Here is an 18,673-nt window from a genome sequence, read left to right on the forward strand (position 1 = left end):
TAGTTGTTGCGCATGGGCTTAGTTGCTCCATGGCACGTGGGATCTTCGCAGACCAGGGATCAAACCCATGTCCCCTGAATTGGCAGGCAGATTCTTAATCACCGCGCCACCAGGGAAGTCCCAGTTCAGTTGCTTCTTAAAGTCACGTATAAAATTTATTTTTTATTTAAAAAAATTTTACTTTTACTTTTATTTTTTAACATCTTTATTGGAGTATAATTGCTTTACAATGTTGTGTTAGTTTCTGCTGTATAACAAAGTGAATCAACTATATGAATACATATATCCCCATATCCCCTTAAAATGTTGAATACAGAGGGGAAAGAGCAAATTTAAGGTGAATAAGAGCACGTGAGTAAAACTTCCTTCTGATTTCCCTGTGATCATCCAAGTATTTCCCAAGGGCCTTCTCCATTACTCTTCGCATGTGATTTGAATTGGGTTTTTGATATTGCTTCCTGTGCTGACGAATGTTGAGGGGTTTGTAGTTACAGACAAGTACCTCTCAATCTTGATGTCCGCTATCAGTTTGTCTTTTGAAATCTTGCATGCATGGGAGATGATTAAATCCTGCATTAATATAAAACAAACATGAGTTAAAAAAATACCTTCACCACGCTACTCAGCAAACATGTCATATTGTGATATGACCAACAAGGTCACAGGTGAGGCCTGGAGTGGAGATGACTGGGTCTCAGGGGACCACCTGTTTAGTCTTCCCTCAAGGCTGAGCCTACCAGCCTGGTTGGTCTCCTCCTCCTAGGGACACACAGGCACTGTGGCCCCCAGGGTTTTGGTATGAGTTCCCCCTACAGAACACTCTTCTTTCCATGTGACCTCTGCTCCTGCTAGTTCCTCCTCACAGCTCAGTCGTGATTTGTTACTTAGCACTCACCGTCTGCCCAGTGGCAAACTTCTCACCATCCTTTTCCATGTCAACCCAGTAGGTGGCGTGGATTTTGTTTCTTGACAGGTGGTTGTAGACTATTTTGGTGATCTTTGCACCTAGGTTACTCATCTGTTGTAAAGAAGTCATCATTTAGAGTGTGGAGAGGAAGAAGGACTGCAGGATGTTACATTGCGAGATATCCATGCATTGCTTGGTTCTTTTATTTAAATATTTATTGATCCTGCAGTATGCATTGGTCACCTTGCTGGGTGCTGGTACAGGTGATATGACCACACAGACACTAATTCCAGACATTTCCCTTTATCTCATTTCCTTTCTCGGAAGGACAGTGGGGCATATAACACAGAGACACATTTTCTGTTACTCCTCATCCTGTTTAAAGCCCGTTTCTTTCTATGCTCTTGTGGCAGATAGTTCTGCACTTGATGATTTTGGGAGACTCTGGTAAGGAAACATTGTACATTGCTGAAATAGAGCCTGACACAGAGAGGACTTAAGGTTAGTATTTTGTTGTAACTACTGCCTTCTACCGCTTTTGGGGCGGGGGGCAAGTGAATACCTCATATGTAGATAAACCCACCCCCTTGCACATGCTTTGACTATTGGTAAGTTGCTTCTCTCACTTTGGTCACCTGTAAAGTGGGAATAAGAAGCTCTACCTCTCAGTGCTGTTGTGAGGACGAAATGACATCATGTAAAGACACCTGGCTTTGTACCTGGCACGTAGGAGACACTCAGAAAACATTTGTCCTCCTGTGCCCCTGCTTTCTCCTTTTCCCCAGTGTAAGCAAGGACCCACTTATATGACCATTAAGGGAAAATATGTATCCCATAGCATTTCCTCATATTTATCTATGGAAGAATGTTCCAGAACCTACTTGTATTTCTACCTTCTCAAACTTAGAGGTTGATAGACTAGACTTAAGCAAAGAGGAGAGTGGAGGAGCCATGTGGGTAAGGCTTACCTTGACAGAGCTCTGCCTGGCACTGTTAGTGATGATTTCCTTGAGCATTTCTTGGGACAAAATTACAGCAGTGTTGACATTTTTAGGATCTGGAGGAAGGGGACTTCCAGGCACAGGGGATGTATTTTGGTTAAAGTGGGTCTAGAGGGAGAACAAGAGAAAAATCCCTGTTATCATGTGAGACTACCATCAATTTCAGTATCTTTGGAGGCCTGGCTCTGATGTTGAGGAGTGAGGTGGCCCGGTGTGAGCACCCCAGTGGATGAGCATGAAGGCAAAGGGCAGTTGACCTCTCAGCCTCCATGTTGCAGGACCGTGGGGGCGTGGCGGGGTTTGTGGAGACGGAGAGAGGAGCCCCTTAGAGAGGAGGAAGCACTGCTCTCTCCAGCTGATTAGCCCTGAAGCAGACGGCTCGGTCCCCCAGACCTCTGATTTTCCAGGAGAAGCCACACATCTTCATTTTTCAGGTGAATTCCTCCATTTAAGTAGTGCTTCAAGTAACGTGTGTGTGTATGCATGTTTATACGTAACTCACAGTTCTCCCAACCTTAGAATGACTTTCTTCTCAAGCAAGCTCAAGCAAGGCTCATCTTATCTGTGGAATTCTGGCCTCCATTGAATAATTCCTCTTCCTTTCATACGCATTTCGCTCTCTGTTTATAAAATACAGACCCCACATGGCAGGAAAAGTTCAGAGAAGTATGAAGAAGGGAAAAGAGATTCTGAGTGACGGCACTGGTATTTCTCCTTTTTTTTTTTTTGTTTGCATAGACCTAATGTCATTTTTATTTTGCTTTTGAAAAATTAACAGTACCTTCATAAGCATTTTTGTACACCATTACATTTTTTGAGAATTTTCTAATCTCATGCTTGACTCAGATATTTCCTTTTTGTTCTTTTCTAGTTTTTTTTTCTTTCCCCATCATTAATATCTGTATTTCTTTGTACTTAAATATATCTATACTCAGGATGTTTAATACAGATGGATTCACAGAAGTGGGTCCAAAACCTTGCCTCTCCTCATGGCCTAGATTTGCATTCCCTGGGTGGGTGAGTCGGCACTTTCTGTTTTCTTATGTATTGTCCGTTGAGTGTCTAGACCTGTGCTGGACACGTCCTACTGGTCGAGAAATGGTCATCGTTGTAATGCCTCACAGGGATTGTACATATGGAAGTGAATACATGGCCGGCCCCTATGGCAGGCTTTTAGGTGTTATGGTTGAAGCCTGGGAGATTCACTCTGTGGTGCCAGTGTCACGCCTTGGTCATAGTTGGCACTCAGCATTGAGTGACCAATACTAGACAGGGGATCTGAGGGAGTGGGTATGGGGTCCCTTTGGATAGGGTGTTCGGGGATGGCCTCCATGTCAAGTGACATTTTGTATCAGATGTGTGTGATATGAAGGATCCAAATGGGTGCAGGAGGATTGGAAAGTACACAGTGTCTCAGGCAGACAAGAGCATGAATGCAGTCCTGGGGGATTTTAAACATGGTTGTTACATGATTTGTTCAGCCCCTTTTCCTTTCCCTAATTGCCTCAGGAATGAGGCTTGAATGGTGTCAGTAGCCTGCTGTGGTGCTCATCTGAATTCAGGATTTTCCAGTCTCTAGCCCAGGCTCCTTCTCACTTATTGTCTCATTTAATAGCTCCCCAAATTCTAGAGCCTATTCTCTGGGCCTCAGGTTTTTCCTATAATTTAGAGAAGGCCCAGTTCTCTGTTAGGTTCCTACCACTCGATGTTTTGTGATTTTGTACGTCCTGTTATGATCATGCTGTGGTATTCCCACAGCTTTACAATGCAAGAGTGTGGGAGAGGGAGGCGATTTTGACTGATGGGATGGTTAATGCCTGAAGTGGGGGAGTAGGGGCTGGGGTGGGGATTGGGCTGGGTCCCTGCCTTCAGGCTCAGCATTTTGCTGCAGGGCCCTCCCCAACTTCACTGCTCTCATACTGTGAACCTCAGCTACAGTTTCAGTTGCCAAAGATCCCATTTTGGAATTGGCTGGAATGTTAAATGCATAGAACAAATGACATTGACCTTTTCCAGAGGGCAGAACCTAGGCAGAACCTATACATGATGATAAGCAGAAGACAAAACCCAACTGTCCTGGGTCTTATTTTTCTTGGACATTTGAGGGAAATGGAATCATCTTTTAGGTGAAATTTGTGACACCTGTTGGTGGGTGAACTTTGATTTCAGTGCATCCATTGATTTTTTGGACCCAGAGAATGAACCCAACTCCAGAGGTCGGGAAGGGGCACATCAGGGATGCAACCTCTGACGGCCCTTGGGACCTCCCAGTTCTTTGTGTCTCTGTCCTTTAGCTTTCGAAGGTGGGGCAGCCTTTGAATTCTGCTAATCCAGGATCCGTGGGAAGGTGTTTCATGCAGGTGTGGTTTCTCAGGCTGGGCACAAGGACAGTGCTTGTTCCCAAGCTCTAAATGATTTGACCTGCCGACTCTTGAAGGAGAGGGCCCTTTCAAGGTTGGCCAAGGCTTGGCTGGGATCGCAGTTGTAGGTCATAAGGCAGGGACAAATTCTTAATGACCTCTGTGTGAAGAGGTCTTAATAGGCCCGGCTGAGCCACAGTTGTCTTGGTTGGCATCAGGATTATGGCCTTTCATATGTGGTTTTTTTTTTTTTTTTTTTTTTGGCGGTACGCGGGCCGCTCACTGTTGTGGCCTCTCCCGCTGCGGAGCACAGGCTCAGCGGCCATGGCTCACGGGCCTAGCTGCTTCGCGGCATGTGGGATCTGCCCGGACCAGGGCACGAACCCGCGTCCCCTGCATCGGCAGGCCCTCTCAACCACTGCACCACCAGGGAAGCCCCAATCCATTGATTTTTGAAAGTCGTAAATCATTATAGAAGACACTATAAAATGTATACAGTAAAAATGAAAGTCCATCCCAACACTTCTTCCCCTTTTCTCCTAAATCCTATTCTCAGGGGTAACCACTATTGACATTTTGGAGTATATCCTGACAGACTGTTTTCTACACACATAGAAGAATGAATAGATGGGAACATTCTAACCAGATGGTCCTGCACCTTATTTGTTCCTCTCAACATCAGTACATATAGAACAACCCCTTTCTTTTAAACAGCTGCATAGAATTCCACCTTATATAGCCATTACCTGACTTATTTTACCAATTCCCTATTGATGGACACCTAGGTTAACTTTATTTTTCACCCGGTAACAAGTGAAGCTGCAAAGAACACCCTTGCACATGTACCCTCATCCACTGGTGTAAGAATTTCTGTAGACATGGAATCACAGGGTTCACTTCTAGTCTCAGAGCTGCCACACCTGTGTGGAAAGGAGGGAACAGTATGGGGAGGCAGGAGCCCTGGCTCCAGTCCTGATCCTACCTGCTGGGTGACTTGGGAAAGTCATTTTCCCTATCTGGGCCTTGGTTTCTCCATGTTAATAATGGAGCAATAACATTAGATCTCTTCCAGATATAGATCTTGGGATTTCATATTTCAGTGTTTACTGAGCACACCCTGTGTACCCTTCAGAGAGTATACTGTTCATAGTCCCCGTCCCCAAACTGGAGAGACAGTGAACACACAAAGTTAAATAAATGAACACACACAAATATACATATGTGTGTATATGTATATATACAACTTCGCATATATAACTTTACTCATACACACAGTGAGATCAGTATTTCGAAGGGAGCAGAGTAGAAAGAGAGAGAGGTTTTGGGTGAGGGAGAGAGAAAAGGCTTACTTTAGATATTTACATGTGGTGGTCAGGGAGCAGCTCCCTGAGGTGATGACATTCGCACAGAGACCAACAGTGGAGAGAAGAGTGTTCCAGGCAGGGAGACGGCATGTGCAAAGGCCCTGAGGTGAGCATCAGCCCATCCTGTGTGGCTGGAGCATAGTGGGTGAAGAGACAGAGCTAGAGAGGTGTGCAGGAGCCAGATCTCACGAGGCCCTGGGGCTGCAGAGAGGAGACTTGACTTTATTCAGAGCACGATGAGGAGCTGCTGGGGGCTTCTGAGCAGTGATCTATGTGTATTTCTCCCTCATGTGATGCCCTCATCGACCCTGGGAACTTGCTCTTCCCATTGACTTCTGTGTGTGTGTGTGTGTGTGTGTGTGTGTGTGTGTGTGTGTGTGTGTGTGTGTGTGTGTGTGTGTCTCTGTGTGTGTGTGTGTCTGTGTGTGTGTGTGTGTGTGTGTGTGTGTGTGTGTGTGTGTGTGTGCGCGCCTCCTTGCCACCATTCAGGCCACCTCCTCAGAGATGTATTCACTGACTACAGTGTCCAGGATAGCTCGCTCACCTCCACCACACACTTGCTGATCCATTGCTCTGCTTATTATAAATAAGATACATTATTTTATTTATCTGTTTTCTTGTTCAGTTTCTATTCCTCCAGTAGACTTTGATCTGTGAAAGGGCAGGGACCCTGTGTGCACAGGGCATGGCACACAGTAGGCCTTCAATACATGTTTGCAGCATAAATGTTATGAAGAGAGGAACAACAAAGGGGTGTTCAAGGAAGTCTTTCCAGAAGAAGGAACTTCTATACTGGGTTCTGAAAGCTGAATAAGAGTTCTCCAGGTGAGGTCCAGAGAGGGGAAGTGACTTACCTAGGCCCACCCAGGAAGGCACTTATGCCACCTGGGCCTTGGTTTCTTCATGTGAAAAGTAGAGCAGTAATGTACTTTTCTCAAACACTCACCATGGGGTCCTGGAGGTTCACATGTATCTCCTTGCTGGTGTAGAGGCAGGACAGGATGTCATTGTAGGTTTGCAGTGAAAAGACCAGGTCTGCCAGGCTGCCCGGGGCTAACTTTGGGAGGGGCTTGGGGGCCAGGTGGTCAGGCCTTGGGGCTCTCTGGCCTGGGCTGCAGGGATCATAAGCTTTAGAAAAATGAAGGAGGAAGGAGAAATTCAGAGGGAACAGTCTCCTCAGGCAAAAACTGGTTACAGCTAACATATGGAGGGCTCAGTATGTGCCAGACACAGCGCTGAACACTTACAGGCACAATCTCATTTTGACCTCGCAACAGCACCACGAGATGGAAACCATTTGATAGATGAGGAAGCTGAGGCCCAGAGGAGTGAAGTGACTTTCTCAAGATCCTATACATGGTAAGAGGTGGAGCTGGGTTTTGCTTCTCCCTCATGTAACCCCATTCTTTTCTCCGTGACTTTGTTAACAGTGCCTCCTTCCTATCCACTCAAATCCTCCTGTCCTCCTGACTCACCTGCTACCATCCCATGGAGGAGAGGGGCAGCCAGCCTCATCCCTTCTCTGGGCCTTTGTTTCCCCATCTGAGGGGTCCCTTCCAGCTGGGTGTTACACGCGGTCCTGCTGTTCTGAGCCACCCCATCTGCCCTTTTGTTGGAGCCTAATTTTCACTTGTGGGACATACAGCCCCGTGGCCTCTCCACCTTTCCAGGGTTGAGCGGGACTTCCCAGGCTCAGTGTGAGCTCCAGAGGGTGGGGCCTGCCTGGTCTGCCCTTTCTTCTCCCTTCCCCTCTCTCCTCCTCTTTTGCCCACCACTTCCTTCGCTTGCTCCTTCTCCTCTGCCTCCTATCCAGAGAAGCCCCACCTCATTTTCCTCTGTGCCCATTCTCCCCCAGACCAGTGGACATCCTCAGAGGGTCTGCCCTGGCCAGGGGCTGCTCACCTGGACTTTCATCAGGATGGCCTCCTCCGTGAATTCTGTGCTGGTGACATAGTGCTGGAAATCTTCCGGGCCGGAGATGGCTGGGGCTGCAATGAGGAAATGGAACTGGGGCTCAGCCTCCCTGGGGGATGGAGGGAAGGGCATGGAGAGGCACTGAAGCAGCAAGAAATTTCTTCTCCCTCTCTGCTTAGCTTGAAGTTCATTGTGGGCTGGGCCTCAGCTTCTTGTAACAATGAGCATTTATTGAGCCATAACTCTGTGCCAGGTTTTATGTATTATCACAACAGTCCATTCTGTGAGCCTGTGATTAATCCCATTTTACAGACTGGGGAACTGAGGCTCGGGGGGGGAAATGATTTACCAAGGTCATAAGGCATAATGCCCTTTTCCCCCTCCTCTAGGAAGTAGGCTCCCCGTGGGAAAGCTTTGACTGTTTTATTTCCCGTCATATTTCCAGAGCCTAGAAGAGTTCCTGGCACACAGTAGGGGGACAGCAGATAAGCCCCTTCCTTGGCTGGGAGCTACGAACTCAGAGTGATGTGTAACAGGTCTTCCAGCAGCGAGTTGAGCAGGGCTGTGGCCAGGGGACACCCCTGGAGGGAAGGCATGAGGGGGTCATTGTTGAGGTCAGGGCGAGATCAAGGGGCTGTCCCATGGGGTCACACCCCTCTCTCAGGGGGTGGGGCGGGGGGAATGAGCAGCTTACTATCTTCTGTAGGAGGAAGGGCAATGCCTCATCCAGGACATCTGTCACTAAACCCAGAGCTTTGTTCACCCAGAGGGGGTCCATTTTAGAGGCGGGGAGAGCAGGTGGGGTCTGAGACACCATGGAAGGGGAGACTGAGGCCAGAGAGGGGAGTCCAGGGCAGGGCTGAGGAAAGCCCCAGTGGGCCTGTGAACAGGGAAGCTCAGGGTGGCTGCTTCCTTCCCCGCCTGGTGTCCCTCTCCTCTCCTCTCTCCTCTTTCTCCCCTTTCCTTTTCTGTTGTTTCCCATTCTTGCTTTCTCTCTTCTAGACTTTGCCCTCCTCCACTTTATTTCTTCCTGATTGTCCCTTTATGCCTCTCTTGCTTTATTTCTCTCTCTAATAAAGGTCTCTGGGATTTTCAAATCCCAGAGTGGAAGTTAATGGAAGGCTTCCTGGAGGAGGTGGCTTTTTTGTTAGGTATATTAAGAATCATAAGCAATGGCCACTTTATGCGGCAGGTTGTGTGCTAAGTAGCTCACAGGGGTTAGCCCATCTCTTCCCCACAACCACCCCGTGCTGGCTGAGTTCTGTGATCCTGTTTATTGGTGAGAAAACTGAGGCTCCTGGAAGCCTAATAGCTTGGCCAGGGCTCCTGGTGTTAGCGAGCAGCCAAGCCAAGGTTTGACCTGCGTGGCTGCACACTTTGGCCATAACATTCAATGTGAAGGCAGGAGATACTGATGGGTGGTGTGTACAGTTGGTGGTCTTGGAGATGACCGTGTCCCTGACACCCTTGGTCACTCTAGACAGCTTAGGCTGGGGAGAGGCAGCCTAAGACTGAGACTCTCTGGGGAGAGGCTCAGTGAAGGGCTGGGTGCAGGAGTGGTAGGGGGTAGGTACTCACTGCTCCAGAACCTCAGTGCTCAGGTATCCTGGTGGGGTGTGGCACTCCTCAAAGGCCACATTGGTCTTGTTCCCCATCTGCTCCAGCCGTACCCAGATGCAGATGTTGTTGGTGACTTTGAACCACAGGATCCTGTAGGGGCAGCATGTCTGGGCAGGCTCCAAGCCGCAGCCCAAGACTGAGTCCAGAAGTCACAGGCTGGTGGGGCCTGCAGTTGTCTGGAGGGCTCAAATGAAAAACTGGAAGAGTTCATTAAAAATACAGGGTTCAAACTTTGGAAAACCTAAAAGATCTGGAAACTCTCGGCCAGCATCCTCACAGGCGGCTGATGTGACCTTGAGATGGGCCACATCCTCTCCTGTTTGCTACAGTCCCCACCAGGCCAGGGGTCAAGCTGCATTTTTACTGCACATCATTATAAGGGTGATGATATGTTTATTGTATAGCAGAGAAATATTTCTCTGTGCCCACATCCGGGTGAAGAAAATATTTCTTTGTGCTCACTTTTCTATTAAAAAGGGAAGCTAGACAAAAAATGCCATCTTTCACACACGCAAAAAAAGACAGTGGGCATATTCCTAAGGGGCATGTAAGAATATTCCTGTTTCATGTGCAAATCACTCCCTTTATTGGCTGTTGTGTTTACAACCCCAGGTTGGCATCATCTTCCACAGTTTAGTGAGCGGTCTGAGCTCTTAGATTAGCAGTGAACTCTTATAACAGCCAAGGGCAGTAGGGGACTTGATCATAACACTTTGTGGATGAGGCCCAGAGGACAGACACCCTTACTCAAGTTGCCTGGATGGTAAGTGGGATTGGCGTCCAGGCGTGGTGGACCCCAAGGTGAGCTTGAACCAGACCCTCCTTGGATCATCCCATGAAAGCATCTGCCTTTTACTCAGATGGGGCACATGTCCCCTGACATGGAAGTCAGAGGGTTTTATCTCAGCCTCTGCTGCAGATTTCACTGTGTGATCCTGGGCAGGTCCCTCTCCTACTTGGTGCTTCAGTTTCCCCATCACAAAAAAGTGACTTTGAAACATGCCCAAGTGGAAAGGATTATTGTAACCCTTTTGGTGACATAGGCAGCAGAATTTTGCTAGCCTTGCATGGCAACCGAGGGAGGTGGAGAGGAAGCCCCCAGAGCACACACTCACCTCTAGAGCGAGAGGTACAGTTTGCTTCGCAATGTGACTTGCAGCAAGCTGTCAGTCAGGATTTGTAGGGTGACATCAGGGCCTTTGGCATCTTCTGTGACCAACCTGTGAGTGGGTTGGGGGGTGTTGTTTGTATGGCCTGGTAAGGCCCCTGTGACTCTGTGGAGTGTGTCTGTATTGGCTAGAATAGGGGCAGACCCCAGGAGGGGTGGGGGCTGCTTTGGGACAACCCCTTCCCTGACCCTCAGCCCAGCTGCAGAACACTGGGCTCTAGTTACAGCCTCTAAGCCTTGAAGACCTGGGAAAGTCCCTTTCCTTCTCCAGGCGTCAGTGTCACCCTCTACAAAATGAGGAGAATACAGTGGAGGACCTGTCCGTGCACATTATAAACAGGTCTGAATTCAAATATAAGGGTTCTGCAAAAAAGACGCAAGCAGGCAGGAGTCAGAGAGAGCAAGACGGCTGGTGATCCCACTGCCTTCCACTCAGGGACCACCGGCCCTGCTGAGCATCCAAGAAGGAGGACGTGAAACTTCTGCTCCCCATGATGGCCTCAGGTCCTCGCATCTCCCTGAGCTAAGAGCAACCCAGAGTTTTATGTACTTTTTGAACATTAGATACAAGCTGGTGACTTACCTGGTGCCCACTGGAGTGGGCAGCAACAAGTTCCAGTGCTGGAGGAAGACCTGGATGGGTTGGGCTCCCCAAAGGCTGCCTCCACCATGGCACCTTCCAGAGGTTTTTGAAGAATGACTTGGACCATGTGGGGTTTTTCCTACGGCCCTCCCAAGCTGATGCCCTGTGCCAGGATGGGTGAGTAGAGGTGGTGCAAATGCACAGGCAGGGGTGAGTGGTGGCTAGTCCTAGGCCTTGGAATGGGCTGGGGCAGGTGTGGGTGCTGGGCCTAGCACCCTCCTCCCAGGCCTCTCTGGGAAGCACCCCTACCCACCCCAGGCCCTAGCTTTTCATTTCATTTCACCCCCATCAGAAAACTTCTTCTGGACTCTATCATCTTAGGACCCATCTGGCTCTCCCTCCTCATTCTGGGGGATGGATTCGGAGGCCTACCTGTGGCTACATAGTTGACCTTGCAGGAACCCCTGCCCCAACCTACATAAATATCATTCATTTATGTTGGTACTTATTTTGCCAGAAGTCTCCAACTCATTTGCCTTCAGGGCCAAGCAGGTAATGTAAAGGGAGTGGAGGAGGAGGTGTCTGGGGACTGACTTAGGGACTACAGATCCTACACCAATGATTGCCACGTGGGAGGTCAGGCCAGGTGTGGCCAGATCTTTGTTATAGAGAGAGTTGCTATTAGGGGTTGAATTGTGTCTGCCTTCCACCCCCCCAATTCATATATATATATATATATATACACACACACACACACACACATACATATATATATATATATATATATATAAATATATAAATATATATAAATATTTTGGGCACATTGGGTCTTAGTTATGGCACACGGGATCTTTAGTTGCGGCATGCAGGCTTTTTAGTTGCAGCATGCAGACTCTTAGTTGCTGCATGCGAACTCTTAGTTGCAGCATGCATGCGGGATCTGGTTTCCCAACCAGGGATCGAACCCAGGCCCCCTGCATTGGGAGCATGGAGTGTTACCCACTGGACCACCAGGGAAGTCCCCCAATTCATATATTGAGTTCCTAATCCCCACCTTATAATGTGAACTGATTTGGAAATAGGGTTGTTGCAGATGTAGTTAAGATGAGATCGTACTGGAGTAGAGTGGGCCCCTAGCCTAATGTGACTGGTGTCCTTATAAAAAGGGGAAATTTGGACACAGACAGAGACACACAACCAGGGAGATTGCCAAGTGAAGAGGAAGGCAGAGATCAGGTGATGATTCTGCAAGCCAAGGAAAACCAGACTGCCAGCAACCCTCCAGAAGCTAGGGGAGAGACATGGAAAACGCCTTGATCTCAGAATTCTAGTCTCCTGAATTTCTGTTGTTTAAGCCACTCAGTTTGTGGTATTTTGTTATGGCAGTCCTAGCAAACTAATACAATCAGAAAATCTGGATTTTTATTAAAACACTCCAGATTTTTATATATTGGCAAGTCACTAAAATATTAAAAAAATACTATGGGAGTTTGCAATACCCAGGTATAAGCTGAATGTGGAGGGTTGGAGGGCTGCCAGGCTAAGATCCCTGGTTGAGACTCTGCTTTGTTCCTTGGAGGATTTCAAGTGGCTTCAAGAGGTTTAGGGACAATAAAAATGTACTTGCTGAGGGCTTTCCAGGCTGGAGAAAAGCTCCGACGACGCTGGGGCCTCCTACCCACCCACAAGGTGAGAACACTGTTTCTGAGGGGGAAGAAAAGCCAGAAGGCCACTCACCCACCCAACTGGAGCAGCTCCCCCAGCAGGGGGAAGCTCTGCCCCGAGAGCAGGTCCCAGACCAGCAACAGATCAAGCCCACTGCTCTCTTTGGAGAGGCCTTCTCTTACGAAGGGCAGGTGGTCCAGGATGGCGACTCCTTCACTTGTGGCCCCCATCACAGGGATCCTGGCCACACGGTCCAGGACATGGTGTTTCGAGAGCAGGCCTGAAATGTCTGAGGACAAGGCCCTTCTCAGGGTGGGGCTCACCTTTCATTCAGTCGTTCAACAAAGGCCCACCAGCACCTGCCCCGAGCCAGCGATTTAGACAGTCATTTAGCAACAGGTACTTATGAAGCACTTACTCTCTTCTGGGCTCAGGGCCCGTGGGGTTCATTCTAGGAGCAGGGGTGGGGGGGTGGGGGCGGGCACAGAAAACAATTGAGCCCTCAGATAAGCAAGCAAGGCAATTTTTGAAAATAAAATGGAGTCGGATTGGAGCATGACTAGGGGGAAGGTCTACTTTAGATAGGGTAGTCAGGGAGAGCCTCTCTGAAGGGGAGGCATTTGAGCTGAGACCTGAATGAAGTGGAGAAATCCACTATTGCAAGACCTGGGGAGAGAGCAACGTAGACAGAGGGAACAGCACATGCAAAGGCCCTGAGGTGGTAATGAGCCTGGTGAGTATATGAAACAGAAAGATCAGTGAGGTTGGACTGTGTTGAATGGGGAAGGAGGTGAATGGATAAAAAATAGCTCACAGCCAAGAGTTAGGGAGAGACAGAAAGACAGACAGACAGACAGGACAAGTACAGTACGCTTGGATAAGGCCATAGATGAAGCTTCACCAAAGGGCTGTGGGAACCCAGTGGAAGGAGACTCCTGCTGGGGAAACTGGGACTATTAGAGCTTTGCCTTAAATGGTGAATCAGAATCCATTGTGTTGAGAATGGGAGAAAGAATAGCACAAGCAAAGGAAGGAGGCTGGAAAGTCTATAGGGGCGGTCAGGGCAGGTGGTGGTAGAAGAGGCTGGAGAGGCAGGGCCTTGAAAACCAGGATGAAGAGCTTGGAGCTTCTCCTGAAGGTACTAGGGAGCCACAGCAAGTGTTAGAGCAGAGGAAGGATGGGGTCAGCTCTGGGCAAAGGAAGGCAAATTCTGCTGCTGGTGATGGGGAGGCCAGAAGAGGAAAAGGCTTGAGCAGGGAGGTGGTATCACCTTCCACCCCTGCTCTTCCCTGAGTTCCTGCCTCCTGCCACCCACCCCTTAAAAAGCTACCTGTTTCCAGCTGATCCTTGCTGAAGTGCAAGAAGACTAGGTGCTGGGCCTCCCCTGGGGCCTGGGGCAGCAGCCCCCAGCATAGCAGTGACCCCCAGAACAGCAGCATCCTCCTGGCCAGGACCTGGGGACACAGAGCTGGGAACCCCACTGGCCACCTCACTGGGGAGCCACTGGCTAGCTTCTCCCAGCTCTGCCTCTCCTAGAGCCATCTCTCCAGCTTTCTTTCCCTCTCTTCTCCCCCTCGCTCTAGATCTGCTAGTCCTTGAACACAGCCTTACCCCCACCATCTCACATTAGTGCTTTCGGTTCCTTCTGCCTGAAATGTCCTTCCCTCTCAAGTGGGCTCTCTTCAATTCTGGGCTTTGCCACTTCCAGACTGTGTGACCCTGAGCAAGTTACTTGATCTCTCCGTGCCTCAGTTTTCTCATATGTAAAATGGGGGACAATCATAGATTGTTGTGGGGAATGCACTCAATATGCACAAAGCACTTAGCAAGCAGTGTGCCCAACAGCTGTTAACGTGGCTGTGTGACATTGTGAGACATTAAAACCATGGAGGTTTCTGAATCCTGAGGAGGACAAGGGTTGGGGGTCCTGGGGGAAGCTCCATAGTGGCCAGGGTAGGCACCTGGGGGGCTTAAAGTCATGGCTCTTTACCAACTAGTAGGGAAATACTTCCATATTTCAAACAGTACGTTTGTACTGGTTCCTGCCTGTTGAGCCTCAGCCCAGGTGGCCAAGCGGCATAGTTGGGACCCCAGAGCCTGCAGGCAGGGGGCGCTCCAGGTGGGCAAGGGTGTGCTGCCAGGAGATGCAGCCTTTGGAACTGCAAGGCAGAGGCCAGCTGGATACAGACACGTCCAGGGCAGATGCCAGCGTAAGCGGGGCCCATTAAGGAGCCACCACATCCCCACCCCAATGCCCATGAAGACACTACCCAGAGGGTAAATGCTGCCTCTGGGCAAAGCCCCCAGAGTGGCTGAGCCTACTCTGGAGTGCCTGAGAACATCCTGGCATCGTCTCAAATCAGCAACATCCAGTTTTTTTTGCTTGATGGCAGGAATTCAAAACAGTGATTAAAATGGGTCCTAAAAAGAAGAAAGTTTCTTGTTTATTTGCAGATGTGAATTTTGGATTGGGAAATGTGTACTCATGGCATTAACTATTCATATTCTGCTACCAGGCTGATCTTAAATTCATCCACTACTCATCCAACCAGTGTTTAGCCAGTGCCCATGTTAGGCACTTAATCAGTTCACCCAAGTCAGGTCTCTCCTCCCTTCCTGCCCTTAGTACTTCACACCGTCCCCCAGCTGTCTCCATCTCGTACCAGTCTTGAATCATACTGGCCCCGACTTTTACTTGAGTCCTTACTATGTAGCAGGCTCTATGCCGAGAGCTTTACAAGCTTTGTTGCATTATTGAATCCTTACCATAACGGTCTGGGGTCATTGATAGCAGGCCTATTTTACGGAAATGAGCACAGATAGGAGAGATGGCTTGCCCAAGGTCACACAGGTAGTGGCTGCAGAGCCTGGATTGGAACCCAGTTTGGCTGAGAATCGATGCACCACATCACCACATTATTGTAGGTACTTAAGAAATATTTGCGAAATGCCCATGTTAGCCTCCTTGTCCTTACCTCTCCGAGAATAGGGCTGTCCAGAATCTCTCCCGGGGCTCTGTCACTAGCTTCTCAGAAAGGCACAACTTTTATAACCCGAGCTCTGAAGCTCGGGTGGGTGGAAACATGGCAGGAAGTCCAGCCTCCTGGCTGGTTTGTGCTCAGTGGAGCCCTTCAGAGGAGGGAGGGGTCCTCTTGGCACCGGAAGGCTAGGGGCTTCTGGCCAAAACTGATGGGGCTAGTCACTGGGGTCTAGGGGTAGGTTCTAGTCCTGGGCCAACAGACCCCAGGGAGGAAGTAGGTGGGGGCCTTGTGGTTTTGGGGGTGGGCCCTTTCCCTTAGGAGCCACATCAGTGCTATGGAGCCTGGGGCAGGGCCTCCAGCTCTCAGGAGGGGCCCGAGGAGGCTCCTGTTGCAGGATGTAGCAGTCACAGGACCCAAGGGAGTTAGGATGTATGTTGGGGTGTGTGTAGAGGAGAGCAGGGCTAGAGGCAGGCCTGGGAGGGGCCCAGTGACCACATTGTGGCCACTCCCCATGCTCTTTCCATATATGGCACCCATGCCATGCCTCTGCAGCCAGACAGGTCTGGGTTCAATCCCCACTGTCACTCAGTAGCTGTATAAATGTTGGCCAGTTACTTTCCCTCCTGAGCCTCACTTTTCATGTCTGCAAAATGGGAATAATAATCCATCTATGTCTTTTGGTATTGTGAACATTCATTGGGGCAATTCATGTGGATGTTCCAAAAAAGTTGCTTATTTTAATTTCCATTTTATAGATGAGAAAATGGAGACTCAGAGAGGTTAAGTGATTTACTCAAGGTCACACAGCATGTCTGTGGCAAAACTGGGATTTGAAATCAGAGCCCAGAGAGGAAACTGGCCATCCAGTGAAAGGGAAATTTGGTGTTACTATGTAATGCAGCTCCAAGACCTCAAGTCCTCACTCCCAACCAAACTGCTCTGCAGACCTCCTCTTCCATGAGAATCTTGACGCCACCATTGTGAGTGCACGTAGCTGACTGTGTCAGCATCCACTCCTTCATTAACTGCTGTCCAGTGCAGTCATCTCAATGGTGGGCAGGACTCACCTCTAGGCGGCTTTTAGATTTTCCCTGTGGATAATTCCTTTCCCTTTCACAGTCAGAGTTGTGGTTAGGGCAGGTGTTAAACTCCATTCTTGGGCTGGAACATGGCACAGAAGGGCTGATGATGAAAGGGCTGGTTCTGGAAGACAACAGCTATGCAGGAAATGCTAGGGCAACGTTAGCTACGGGCTCCCAGTGCAGAGGGCCTGGGTTTGATCCCTGGTCAGGGGACTAGATCCCATATGCATGCCGCAACTAAGAGTTCGCAAGCCACAACTAAGGAGCTGGCAAGCCGCAACTAAGGAGCCCATGAGCCGCAACTAAGATCCAGTGCAATCAAATAAATAAATAAGTCAATGGCTGATATTAGTATGGTTTGGTGCCATATTTCAGATGGGATGTACTTATTCTAGGATCTCAGCATCATCATCATGGACGTTTTGGTTGGAAGATGCTTTAAAAGTTGGCAGGTCCCCCTCATTTCTGTCAATTGGGTCTCAACATACTGCCAAGTGCTGTCCTCCTGCCTGAGCAGAGAAAGGCTCTAGGGTTAATTTCCTCATCTGAGTCACTAGGGGCTGGTGCAGGATATTGGTGGAAGCACAGAGGTCTCCCTTCCCTTCCAAGATCTGGCCTCTCTAAACAGGATAGGAGGAAAGATTTGGCTGGAGCACCATGAATTCTGTATGTTTACCTCATGGACTAATCTCTGCTGAGAGATGGGAGATTTCCTGGGGGTCTCCTCCATGAAAGGGAAGCCCTGGGAAGGACACAGAGAGGTACAAGACATCATTATTGTCTGTCTCTGAGCCCCAGTCTATTCATCTATAAAATGGGAAAGTTAACCCACAGGAAATGTCTAGTACTGTACTGGGAACTGAGTAGCCCTCAGGGAATAGAGGCTGTTAGTTGTCACTGTTATTTTGAGGAACAGAGAACAAACATATGGATACCAAGGGGGAGGGGGGGTTGGGATGAATTGGGAGATGGGGATTGACACATATACACTATTGATACTGTGTATAAAATAGATAACTAATGAGAACCTACTGTATAGCTCAGGGAACTCTACTCAATGCTCTGTGGTGACCTAAATGGGAAGGAAATCCAAAAAAGAGGGGATATATGTATACATATAGCCGATTCACTTTGCTGTACAGTAGAAACTAACACAACATTGTAAAGCAACAGTACTCCAATTAAAAAAAAAAAAAAAAACTGGGTCACTGTCCTGCTGTGGATTCAGGTGGGAGGCTGGGGCAAGTGGGTGAGGCTTGGGTTCCCACCACTTCATCAGCTCTGTGTTACTTGAGTTCTCATCTGTAAGACAATAATTCCTGCAAGGCAGAAAGAGTTACTGAGATATAACTTGGTGTTTTTCATTTGCTGCTGCTGCTAAGACTCAGAGGGAAGCAGAGGACTTTTCCCTCTCCTAGCCCAGGAAGGTGCTGGAATCTTGGAGTTCCGGATCTGCGGCTCCTGCCTCAGGGGTGTACGGATGGCTCCTGTGTTTCAGGGTGCAAATCGGAGGGGGGCTGGCACAGAAGACCACCTTTCTTCTTCTTTACCGGGGGGTGGAGACTCTGGGGGAGTGATGAGGGAGCAGAGAGTAGAGGGAGGCGGTGCGGGGTAATGCATAGGGGCTGCTTGGTAGTCGTGTTGAGCTGTGAGAACCTGTTTCCTCACTTGCCAAGTGGGAGCAGCATAGGAGAGGCACTGGGTGAGTGAAGGTCCGTAAGACCCTTGGCCTAGTACCTGCAGAGCAAATACTTGTCTTGGTTTGGGTTCCCTAGAAACAGAACTTCAGACCAGGATTTGAGTGCAGGTAGCTGATAGGGGAGGTGATGCCAGGAGACACTGGTAGGAGAGGGGGAAAGTGAGGCAGGGAGGGAGACAGCCCATAAGGGTGTGTATCAAGCAAGTGTCCCCATGGGCACCTGGGGCTCAGTTCCTCTGAGGTGCTGTGGGGGCCAGTGTGGAGTTGTTCCCAAGGGGTGAGGAAGCAGGGTTATATATTCACCACCCTCCAGGAAGCCCAAGAGGTTG

General features: G+C 49.1%; 2 protein-coding genes across 4 annotated transcripts in view; one reads left to right on the forward strand and one right to left on the reverse strand.

Annotated features, from left to right (window-relative positions):
- The window catches only part of CDK5RAP1 (CDK5RAP1 mitochondrial tRNA methylthiotransferase), a 73,631-nt gene extending 67,244 nt beyond the window's left edge, over nucleotides 1-6,387 (forward strand). Inside the window, exon 14 of one of the 2 annotated variants that reach the window (XR_013831493.1) lies at nucleotides 6,353-6,387. The gene's annotated coding sequence lies outside the window, so the exon portion shown is untranslated. Of the gene's footprint in view, nucleotides 1-1,320; nucleotides 1,704-6,352 lie in introns of those variants that run through there. The other variant, XR_013831494.1, reaches the window with a different exon arrangement.
- LOC307197731 (uncharacterized protein) lies at nucleotides 254-10,295 on the reverse strand. 2 transcript variants are annotated; one of them, XM_079943983.1, is made up of 6 exons: nucleotides 10,282-10,295; nucleotides 9,125-9,256; nucleotides 7,535-7,620; nucleotides 6,579-6,760; nucleotides 1,876-2,016; nucleotides 254-570 (listed from the first exon to the last, which is right to left on the reverse strand). In XM_079943983.1, exons 2-6 carry the CDS (start codon nucleotides 9,199-9,201, stop codon nucleotides 415-417), a joined length of 642 nt encoding a protein of 213 aa, XP_079800109.1. In that variant the 5' UTR covers nucleotides 9,202-9,256; nucleotides 10,282-10,295; the 3' UTR covers nucleotides 254-414. The 2 variants fall into 2 exon arrangements, 1 of the variants encoding a protein (XP_079800109.1); XR_013831496.1 differs by lacking the exons at nucleotides 6,579-6,760; nucleotides 7,535-7,620; nucleotides 9,125-9,256; nucleotides 10,282-10,295 and adding an exon at nucleotides 896-1,018 and having other exon boundaries at nucleotides 440-570; nucleotides 1,876-2,379.
- Between the last annotated feature and the right edge of the window lie 8,378 nt (nucleotides 10,296-18,673).

This window comes from Stenella coeruleoalba (genome assembly GCF_951394435.1).
Source record: "Stenella coeruleoalba genome assembly, chromosome: 15".
Lineage (NCBI taxonomy): Eukaryota > Metazoa > Chordata > Mammalia > Artiodactyla > Delphinidae > Stenella > Stenella coeruleoalba.

Excerpts from the sequence above, each read along its gene's own strand:
- LOC307197731 (XM_079943983.1), bottom strand. The coding sequence starts at position 9,201 with ATGGGGAACAAGACCAATGTGGCCTTTGAGGAGTGCCACACCCCACCA. Across the intron at positions 2,017-6,578 it reads TGAACCTCCAGGACCCCATG|ACCCACTTTAACCAAAATAC; the intron begins GTGAGTGTTTGA and ends TTCTCCCTCTAG. Across the intron at positions 571-1,875 it reads CCAGGCAGAGCTCTGTCAAG|GATTTAATCATCTCCCATGC; the intron begins GTAAGCCTTACC and ends ATATTAATGCAG.